The sequence below is a fragment of the Cupressus sempervirens genome, chromosome 5, assembly GCF_028749045.1.
Source record: "Cupressus sempervirens isolate cs-2001-9-10 chromosome 5, ASM2874904v1, whole genome shotgun sequence".
In the NCBI taxonomy this organism is placed as follows: domain Eukaryota; kingdom Viridiplantae; phylum Streptophyta; class Pinopsida; order Cupressales; family Cupressaceae; genus Cupressus; species Cupressus sempervirens.
The window spans coordinates 792,868,339-792,880,096 of record NC_143122.1 but is presented as its reverse complement, the minus strand read 5'-3'; the positions used below and the strand labels follow the sequence as shown (position 1 = coordinate 792,880,096).

The following is an 11,758-nucleotide window of genomic DNA, read 5'->3' as shown; positions in this document are numbered from 1 at the left end:
ACTTTCCACGTCAATGATAGATCCAAAGAAAAATTAGTCCTTAGAGCCCAACACACCAAACACGTGCGCCCTTCTATTGACATCTTCCTCCAACGATGAATTGTTAACCATTTTACTAGCATCAAAAGCCCATGCATGTACATTCTTGTACTCCACATCTGTTTTTCGTATGAAAGTGGCTAAGCTAAAAATTAGACATCAATAGTGTAGTATTCTTAAAAGGACTTAGTCAACCATTAAATTGATTGTCGCCATTCATTGTTTGAAATATAATAATTGATAAATGGTATTTAAGATAATTTTTATAACTAGCCACGTTGGCCATCGATCAATTTCCACATCATTGAATTTAAAAAGACCAAAATTGCGGTTATGGTATAAATTTTTGCATGTACAGAAGTTGTCAGAGCCTCGCAATCGTCTTGAATCCAAATTATTTGTAATATGATAGAATAGAAAAAAGTTAAGCAAAAGAGGATCGACAGTGGCATTAATCAATAGTAGGGTAGAGGCAACACATAATTGTTAAAATATTCATGCACATTGGTTTTGTAAACTATGGAATACATTTAGCTCACTCAAGGACATGTTACATTAATTAGGAAGATTTCCCAATTTAGTAATTTGTATCTTCTTTTCACTCAAGTTTTTATCAATTGCTCGCAGTATTCCTCCCATCACTGCTCTCTTTTCTCCTTATCTTCCAGCCTTGTCCACTATTTGAGGTTGTCATATTCCCTCTGTTTCTTCTTCTTTGTCCTTCTCGAAGATCTTAGGTTCGAATCCCCCACTCCTCCACTAATCTTTGGCCTTTCCTTGATCTCAGTTTTGATCCAGTTGATTACATAGTCTTTTAACACTAAATTCCCTACTCATGCTCTCTTGCCGATGTCAATGCTCACCTTATCAAAAGAATCAAAAAGACTTTGCCTTGTCCTCTTCATCCATACTCTTGCAGCCCACAACTATTTTCCCTCCATCAAACTCTTGTTCATAATTACAATAAATAATACCATTTAAAAGGTGTGTAGATGTTTCTTATGGACAATTGTCACAAAATCTAATCTAATATTTACAAATATGTGAATTCTATATTTATGCTATGCATATGGAGCATTTCAGACAAGATGTGTAACAAAGTGGTGGTTGGGATTACTTTGAACACATACCTTTCCCATATTCAGTTTTTTAGATTTAGGACAAGCAAACGAACATATTTAATCGCAAGGTGAAGTAGAAAAAAACATTATATGTAATACGAGACAAATGCAACACATGCATTTCAAAGCACTCATTATCAAAGATCGTGGAAATCATGAAGCAAAGGTTGATTTGACACATAATATAAAAGTCTCATTCGAAGGATTCATTCATTCTTACTTGTTGCCAATTCCTATAAAGAATATCACAACTTCTGCGTCACATTTATTTATCCCAATTCATAGCGCTAAATATTTTGACCAAATGTCATTTGTTAAGACTACTACAAACAACATTCTTCTTCAATTATCTAAAATGATACATTAAACAACATGGAAATTATGAAGTAATTGTGCAAGTAGTTATTTGCCCATGTCTTGTTGGTGCATTCTTAACCTACCATTTTATAAATCATCTCCCCTTCTTTAAAAAAACCATCAACATACTTATAATGGTCAAGTCAACAAAGAATACAAATAAAGTAGTCTCTAATGTTGGAGAAAGGACAAATCAAAATTCATCAAAAATTCTAACATGTTCATATTAATTAAAAGAATACATACAACAATTGATTTCTAGGTATAATGTTTGAATTATACAATGGTTACATTGATGGAAAAATATATCAAGGTAATATATTAAAACGAATGGTAGAAAATTTTAAAAATGTTACTACGAGACTTCTGATATACTAGTAAATGCTTTCATATAAGTATTCCACATTATCATGCATCAAATAGATTGTTAATTAAATAGTATGTAATTTGTTGTAAATAATGTCTTTTGTTTCATTGCAATAGTCAATTTGTTGACTCTTCAAGTATATTGGCAATAATATAAAGGAATTTAAAATATATATATATATATATATATATATATATATATATATATATATATATATATATATATATATATATATATATATATATATATATATATAGAGAGAGAGAGAGAGAGAGAGAGAGAGAGAGAGAGAGAGAGAGAGAGGACAATATGTAGAGAACAAAAAGTGAGATAGAGGGTGAGTGTGTATACGAAAGATAGATATAATAAAAATATAAAGAAGAGAGAAGGAGAGAGCTTGAAAGAAGGATATCTATAGGGATAGAGAGGGATAACGAGATAATAAGATTGAAATAGAGGGAGAGGGAGAGAGTGAGTTGAGGAAGAAATATGGAGATGTAGAGATCTAAAAGTATAGAGAGGACGATGGATAAAAAGAGAGAGATTTGTCTAGCTTTGGTGGACAAAGAAGAAGATATAAATAGGGATGAATATAGAATGTGAGAATGAAAAATATAAAGAGAGATACAAATAGATTAAGAGGTAAAGATAAAGATCTAGAGATGTATAGGGTGACATAGAGATAGAGAGATAAAGAGGAAGAGATATGGATGGTAAGATATGTTGATAAAGAGGTAAGAGATATAAAGAGGATGAGAAGAAGAGACATAAAAATGATAAAATACTGAAATGATATTCCATATCTTTACCGCATTGCTAGTTTATAAAACCATTAAAAAAACTCAAAACTAAACAAGAGCTCTTTAAGAGCTGGAGTCCCTGCCTGTAGGGAAATAAATTGGACGTAATATTTGTTAAAATTATGGTTTTGAAAAGAGAAGTTATAAATTTTAGCAAATTTATTTTAGATTTTTAGTTAATATTTTAAATTTTAATTTTATAGAATAATGTGGCGACTACCCATTGTCTAAAAATATACAACATAATGTAATGCATTGTAAAATTGCAAGATTTGAATGAATAGAGTTTTAACTAAGAAATTTAAGATTTTTAAAATTTTATTACATAAGTTAAATTTCGAGATTAATTGTTTTTAATTTTTTTAATTGATATATAGTAAAGTTTATATATATAAAGCAATACAATTCTTAATAGCAATAATATATTTTAATAAATAATAGCAATAATATATTTTAATAAAAAATCAAATTTAGTAATTATTGATTTATATTAAAACCAATTTTTAAAATAATATAAAATATATTAACATTTTTAAATACTATATTCAAAACTAAAAATTGTGATATTAATATTGATAAGACATTATTTTTGTTGTGAAAGATAAAAACATGATTTTTAATTAATATACTAATCAACTTGTGACAAATATTTAAAAGATAAAGTTTTAATTATTTTATGACTCTAATGAACTTGTGACAAATATACAAAAGATAAAGTTGTAATTAATAATAAAGTTGTAAAAGATGGAGTGCAATTAATGAATTCATTAATGCATGTAAGAAAATATTGTATTTTTTGAAATGGAAAAAAAAAATAAACCCCACAAAAAATGTAATGGACCAATTAGAAAAAGGTAATAAATCAAGATAAATTAATTTTAAAATAGAAAGTTTGTTCAACTTTAAGAATAACTTTAGAAATAGAGTAATTGTTCTCAAAAATTAATAGGGAGGGGGGTAAAAAAAAACATTAGTATAGGCAGGGACTAATAATAATAAAAGAAGCTGTAAAGCGAGGGAACACGCACGTTAATCATAGACCACTGTACGTAAATTTGTATTGGGCAAAGGATAGACGGATTGGGGCAAAAATCCAAGGCCCTCAACACCCACCTTCTCAGGGCAGAATTTTGTTAACTTCAGAAAATAATAACACTTTCAGGGCTACTCTTGAGAAACTTTGTATGGGACACTCTATGTATAAGCATGGTGTTAATAGTCATGATTTATCAAATCTGATTCACAAGGCTCTTTCAAAATGCAAGAGAGCAAAAAATAGAAAATCTGAAACTAATTGTTTTCCAGCCAATGCATGGTTTGATAAGGAATGCAAGAGAGCTAGGAGAAATCTAAGGGAGTCAAATAAAACTAACCTTGACATTAAGACCTACAAACAGATCCTAAAAAAGAAAAAAATCAATTTTATGTCCACAAGGAGAGAGGAGCTAATTTTCTTGGGTAGAAATAACCCCAAACGTTTTTGGAAAGAACTCCAACCAAGGAGGAAGCAAACTGAAAATAATATTACTGCCACCCAATGGTTTGATTATGCTAAGAAACTTTATGAACAAGAGGGTGGAGTGGGACAACCACCTTTGGTCAATGACACCACAAATATTTTTACTGTGCAAGAGATAGAGACAGGGATTAAGAAGTTGGGTGGAGGCAAAGCAAAAGACCTTGTTGCACTTCAAGCTGAATATTTGAAGTGGGGTATGAAAACTCTTGCACCGCACATCACTGAAATCTTCAACAAAATCTGCCAGGAAGGGTTTCCAAAAGATTGGACAATCAGCCTTGCAATACCACTTTTTAAGAGTGGTGATGTTAACAATCCCTCCAACTACAAGACTATAATGATCAATCCCCTCTTTGCTAAACTTTTTGGCAGTATGATAGAAACTAGGATCAGCAAATGGGCAGAAGAAAATCATAAACGTGCTAAAGGGCAAGCTGGTTTTAGGGGCCAAAGCACTCGACAGTGGATCACTGTGTCACTCTGAGACACATTATTGAAAAAGAGTGGGAGAAAAAGGAAGAGGTTTTTTGTTGCTTTGTTGACTTCAAAAAGGCTTTTGATACCATTCCGAGAGACAAGCTTTGGTTGAGGATGGAAGAATTGGGGATTCCTAGGCATCTCAGAGCTGCTGCTCATAGGATGTACGAAGAGGTGAAAGTCAAAATCAGAACTTTAGATGGCATTTCAGAATGTTTTAGGAGCGATATTGGGGTCAAACAGGGCTGCCCTTTATCCCCTACTTTATTTGGTTTATATATTGACAAACTGGAAGAGTGGTTAAACACGCAAGAGTGTGAAGGCATTCAGCTAGGGGAATTTGTTATAAAGCTACTCCTATATGCGGACAACCTCATTTTAATTGCCAAATCTGCTTGTGGTTTGCAAGACCATCTATCTTCTCTTGAGCGCTTTTGTAGAATGGTGGGGATGCAGGTCAATATCAGCAAAACCAAGGTTATGATTTTCTCTAATAATAAAAAGCAGCATCAACATGAATTTTATTACAATGGAAGTGTTCTCGAAGAAGTTGCGGAATATAAATACCTTGGCATCGATTTCAACAAAAAACTAAGCTGGTCTAGCTGCAGGTATAAAAGGACATTAGGTGGATGGAAGGCTTTCTACGCTCTTCAGAATAGGTGCCGTGAAGCGGAGTTGTGGGATTGGAAAACTATTCAAACCTTGTTCGGTCTTCTTGTGCTGCCAGTTGTTCTTTATGGGCCAACAACACTACTATAGCACAATGGAAACAAATCGAAGGAATTCAAAAGCGCTTGATTACAAGCAAGTTTAAAATTAAAAGCACTGTTCCATATGACATCATGCTAAGTGAAATGGGGGCTGCGCCTATCGAGGCACTTGCTATGGTTCGCCTTTTAAGCTATCTAAAAAGAATCGAAAAAATGGAAGAGGATAGATGGCCGAAAGTTGTCTTTAGGGACACACTATGTAAGCGAAAAAGGACATGGATGCAACAAAACATCAAGTGGATGAGTAAATGGAATATTCATTTCAATATGTGCCCCACAAATAATAAAGAAATAAAGGTCTTTGTTATGGAGAAATTCTACAAGAGAAATTGGGGAAGCGAGATTGGGAGGAAGAAACTATATTATATAAATGAGTTCAACCCCACTTGTGATCAACTCGAAAAAGTGTACATAGGAGCCAACATTTCTTGGAGAGCTAAAATTCTTATTGCTCAGCTGAGAACCAACTCTCACCAACTTCGTTGTGAGACCGAGCGTTGGAAGAGGCCAAAAGAGGCTTGGGAAGAGAGAATTTGCAGATTTTGCAATTCTGGGAAAGTGGAAACTGAACAACACTTTATTCTAGAATGTGAGGCCTACAAGGATAGCAGGGATAAGTTTGCGGATACTATATGTGACAGTTCTTGGCATAACCTGTTCAACGAAGAGTACATTGAACAATTGGGGGGGCTCATCATTACTCTACACAAGAGGCGAACATCGCTACTTAAGTCTGCTTGAGTTGTCTTACTGTCCCATAGGCTATTTTTAGCCTCGTGGACGTTAAAATTTTATCTATCTATCTATCTTTACGTATCCAATATTTTCCTTTTCCGCATAGCCGACACAAAAATATGAAATTCTCCTCGTAGATGGTGATATTAAATGGTTATTATGCGAGGAGGATGGGTTTTCCGGTGAACTTTGTCGGCAAGTAATTTTTCCTTCTATGCCACAAAAAAACATTTTTCATCTATACCACAAAAAAACATTTTTCAACTTCTGTGCGAGGGATTTAAAAATAGGGCGGTTGGTGTCTCTGAAATTTGTAAGTCTCTGATTAAGAAAAATAGTGATGAGAGCTCCATGATATAAAATTCTGCAATGGGTGGAGAATGGAAAGTGCAATCATGTTCCTCAGAGTCGCCTGTACACAAGGCAGACAATGTGGTGCGAGAAGAACTTTACAGAATTTGGCAGACTGAGGAACCTTCCGAGGAAGCATGGCTTGTTCTTGAAACAGACCCTCCAAAGGCCATTGAGCGGTTGGAAATAGTTAACGCAGGGGCATCTCTTATTGAGCTTTATGGCTTGCCTGAGGATGGGTTTGAAGAAGAATTATTGTTATCCACACAGCAGGTGATGACACTTAAGGATCTCACCAACAAGACTAATAGGACCAGGAGTTTTACCTATGCTATTCCCCAAAAACTTTCTCCCATTGCTGCGCAAAAGAGGTAATACTGTCAAATTTTATACATGCCCAGTTCAAAATCTTTGCCCATTTACAGTGGAGATTTATTTCGCTTCTTTCTTCTTCTCACACACTAGGTGAGGAAGCTAGTGATTCCATAATGTAAAGCTCATCAGAATTTCATATATAGCCCATTTTTTCACATCAAACTGTATATATATCTTTGTACTTTATTTTGTTGCAATTCATTAGGTTTATGTTACATGTTCACTGTTATTTTGTTCAGAAGTGTCCATGAGCGTTTTTTTATCACGTTAGGTTTCAATCAAAAGAATTCTCTACCGCAAAGGCAACACTATGAGCAAACCCTAATTACTGAAATGTGGAATCATTTTGCGTTAGGTATATAAGGTATACAAGCGCGTATGTGTTTAACATGTTTGAATTGGAATTGAGATATAATGAATATAATTCTCTCATCGAATGGTTGATTCATTTTGGAGGAGCGCACTAGTGTTGAGGGATATTCAGTATGGACTTCAATGTCTCATGTTTCTATACCATCTATCCAAAATGAACTTGATGTTAGAGTCTTCCTACTTAGTTTCATGTCGGAATCTGGGAGGTGCCTGTAATGTTTTGGTCCCAAGTCATTGTAGGAATAAGCGACTCACATTTTCTTATTTTACTGCTATACTACAGGCTATTTTTTTCTCCTTAAACGATTGAGTTTGGAACCTTTATTCTTTTCAAGAGCTTGTAGGATTGTTCAGGCAGGCCCTCTTGTCCGAGGTCATCGTCAGATATTGGCCCTTTAATGGTGACTTACGAGGATGCCGGCCTTATTTGTGCTCCCAACTCCGATGCAGACCAAGTCCTTGTTTCTCTGGACCGTTGCTTCCCATGATTATTTTGCTTCTATTTCACGGTTCTACAATAGGCACTTTTTGTAGGGTATGCTAATTCAGGTTAACTCCCCTCTTATTGGGCTTTTTTTTCTCTTTTCTTTTTTCAGATATTCACTTCTTGCTTCTTGAAGTTTCCTTTTGCACTTGCGATTTGGTCATTTATTAACATTAATGTATCCTTTATAAGCATCAATATAGTTTCTTTTATTCTTTAAAAAATGTTTTAAAGCTTCATAAAACTTTGTTCTATTATCTTTCTTGAGTTCTTATGAGCTGTTCTATTCATACCCAAAATTTACATAGATTCCCCCAAGTTTCCAGGACGGGGACGGTGGGATGGGCTTCTGGGACGAAATTTATTTTTGGCGGTTTTGAGGACGGGGGACGACAAATGGGGACGACTATATATATATATATATGTAGGAAAATTTTAAAATATGCATTGAAATTTGCAAATATACATGTCATACATATGAAACTAAGCACAAGGCATGTCATTTAAATTTTAAACATTATAGAACCATAACATACAACATTTGAATGTCATCTAGGAAATAATAACCAATTTCAGTGCTCAATTGTCAAAATGCATATCAATATGTGAACAAAAATATTTAAATATAAGTTTAGCAGTGAACAATATCATAAACATGATAAATCTAAAAATCAAAATCAAAATATGCCCAAAGCTATAGGCCCAAAGGCTAGAGGGCTGCCATAAAATAATAAGTATCAATGTATCATAATCATGTTCAAGTTCAACATAAAAACCAAAACATAGAAAAATGAAGCAGACTGCTGCTTCTATTCTGCTTCCACTGCCATGGCATCAAAATCAGAGTCCTCCTCACTATCATCCTCCACAGGAAGCGTAGTCTCATCTAATTGAACCCCAACCAATCTTGGTGCTGTGTCATCCTCATCTATCTAGGCCACATCCTCAGGCCCAACATCCCATTGCAAAGTTGGTGTCGACCTATACTCTAGAATCTGACGATTTGCAAGTCGAAGAGCATGATGCACTATCACTAGCTTCTTTGCTCTTTTAGAAGTAAGTCTGTTCCACTTGATAGAGTGGATAAATGAATATGTGGACCAATTCCTCTTTGTAGTTGAGGAACTAGCAACCCGTGTAAGGAGGTGAGTGGCAAGTACTTTTGACTTAGGTGTATCTCTCCTATGCAAGGTCCACCGTCCAATAGGATCTCTCTGTGCCAAAACAACTCTATCTAACCTTGTTTGTGGCTTACACAAGTTTGAGTCACGAAAGTTGGTGAAGTCAAGGAATTGTGCACGAAGAGTAGAGGCATCTTGAGCTGAATACATCTTGATAAGTAAGAGATAATTTCCATAGCAAGTCAAATTGTGATATGAATATCAGGATCATCACATGGGAGGCCCCTTCCACCCAACTGTGCATACCATTTGGGATTTAGAGTAAAGGCTGCCATATGAAGCGGGGTATTCATCATGTTCCACCTCCGCATCACAATAGACCTAATATGCTCCTTATAAAACCCCAATGTAGGATCCTTTGCTGCAACAATTCTCTTCATCTTCCCCAACATGCTGTCAATAGTCTCATTGATCTCTCCCAAACTAGGAGCGTCAGTATCAACATATCTAATGACATCTACAATGGGTGCTACGACAGAGCAAATACATCTGCAAGATGCAAACACAAATTAAAATCAGAATTAGAATGTTAAGAATTATAAGATAGTAGGAAAATCAGCAAGCAAAAGACTAACATTTAATTTAAAAATCAGCAACTTACCTCATTGTGGACCATGGACTCTCATCAAGGATGCTTTGCTTTACTGCTTTTCCTTTAGAGGACTTAGAATTAGACTATCGTCCCCACTCTGGATTCACCACCATCAATTGAAGGGCCTCATACACCTCAATCATCCTCTCCATCAAGATGAAATATGTACAATACCTATAGCGATAATTTTTAAATTAAAATATTAATAAAGTTAAACATTAATGATAAAAAACATTGCATGTAAGTTTGTAACACTTATAAATAATTTTTTTGAATAACTTAAAACAAACTAAAAGTAAACTAAAAGTAAACTAAAAGTAAACTAAAAGTAAACAAGGTTTTCAAAATATGTGCCTATAAGCACACTCTATCATCATACCAGCTGATTTGCACATAGGTGCAAAATCCGTGATAGCCTGTACAACACTAGATGACCCAACCTCCTCTATGGCATCTCTCAAAATGGTGAATTGAAATTCTGCATCTTTCTTTGCTGAGCAATCTATGGCTTTCAAAAAATAAGAGCTAGTAGGGGATGTGACAATGATATTGATGAGTGGCTGATGTCTAACATTGATTCACCCATCCACCACCATACAGCAGCCCGTCCTAACCCAAGTGCGTTTCATATCCTCAAATAACAAAGCAACCTTTGAGTACTCTTCATCTAGGATGGTGGCTCATAGCTTATGCTCACTAGGAGGTACATGTGAGGGATTCATGTTCAATATATCTTTTACCATTTGTTTAAAGTAAGTGGAACGAGTTGCATGATATGGGATACCATTAGTAACAAAGAATTTACCAATGGATAAGTGCCTGTGCATTAAACATACTTTCCACCGAACCCTTCACACCACTACTCATCTTTCTCGTCCCTCTAGACTCAGTAGGGCTGCCACTAGTACGAATGGCAGATGACATATGCCTAGATGATTGTGAGGGAATAGATGGCGATGTCACTATCAAATTTTGCCCTTCCATTTCAGCTTCTAAGTGCAATTTTTGGCATTCCAATCTTTGTTCATGAGTCAAGTTAAGACAAGCTTTGACTCCGTGACATGTAACACCTAAAAAGTGTGACTTCACCCTTGTATAACTACCTCTAAAATCATCTAGACAAACATGGCAATCGCACACCTTAGTCCCTCCTGAATTCTTTTTATCTTTTGGCCTAGGTGTGACATATTGGAGAAGAGGTTTTTTCCTATTGAAAAGACCTTTTGCAAAATCCTTCATAATGGTGGAAGGGCATTTAAACAAATCAGATTTAGGATTGACTCTTTTCCTAGTCCCACTACTAGCAACATCAGCCCCAACCACATTTTCTTCCTCATCACCAGTACTACTAGTACTCCCACTGCTGCTCATTGTGTTTTGTTTTGAGATTTAAATATGCAATAGAAATATGAGCTGAAACAATGAAAAAAAAAAAAATGAACACTTTTCAAGCTGCAATTTTATTTAAAAAATGAAAAATGGAAGCATAAAGAGTTCCATACTTACTTGGTGCACAAAATAGAAGCTCAAACCCTTGGTCAAGCTCTTGGAAGCAAAAATATCACTTCCTGTTCTTTCAAAATGAAAACCCCATCCAGTTGCAACACAAAATGAAAACCAAACAAATGACAAAACAACCAAAATGTGCTCTTTTAACATTTTAGGGCATTTGGAGGGGCAGGGCCCACCTAGGCGACCAAGTTGGGAGCCTTAAAGTTATATTTTAATCTTCACTTTTTTATTTTATTGCATGCAAATGGTCGTCCCCGGTATAGTCGGGGGACGTCTAGGCGTCCCCTTTCCATACTAGGGACGACAAGCTGTCCCCCTTCTTTCCCAGGTGTCCCTGAGTTTCAGAGATGTCCTTTGGTGATTTACTCAATTTGGGAACAGCTGGGGGACATCCCATACCTGTCCCCCGGTCTTGGGGACATGCCCCCCATCTCAAAAAGATGGATTTTTTGGCCGGGAATGCGTCCCCGGGTACGTAGTTTAGTAGCAATTTTCAAGCACAATTGGTGATATATGATGGAATTCTTTTGTTTTATAAGCCCTTTTAGAATAATTTCTTGTCATTGAAATTCTTTTTAGAATTTCACCTATCTAGTTGTGAACATTTTAGTTTGAATATGCTAGAAGCAACAAAGATAAGAGGAAATCTTAAAGAGAACAAAAGTGGTTGGTGCAGTCATGGATGGCGAAGATTATCAAACCA

The 11,758-nt window shown here is 35.3% G+C and overlaps 1 protein-coding gene across 2 annotated transcripts in view; it reads left to right on the top strand.

Moving 5' to 3' along the window:
* Positions 1–6,501: 6,501 nt before the first annotated feature.
* The window catches only part of ATXRCC1 (BRCT domain-containing DNA repair protein), a 202,508-nt gene continuing 197,251 nt past the window's right edge, over positions 6,502–11,758 (top strand). For both annotated transcript variants that reach the window (XM_089832583.1, XM_089832582.1), the window contains exon 1: positions 6,502–6,910. In XM_089832583.1, coding sequence (XP_089688709.1) covers positions 6,558–6,910 — 353 coding nt within the window. In that variant the 5' untranslated portion in view covers positions 6,502–6,557. The remainder of the gene's footprint in view (positions 6,911–11,758) is intronic.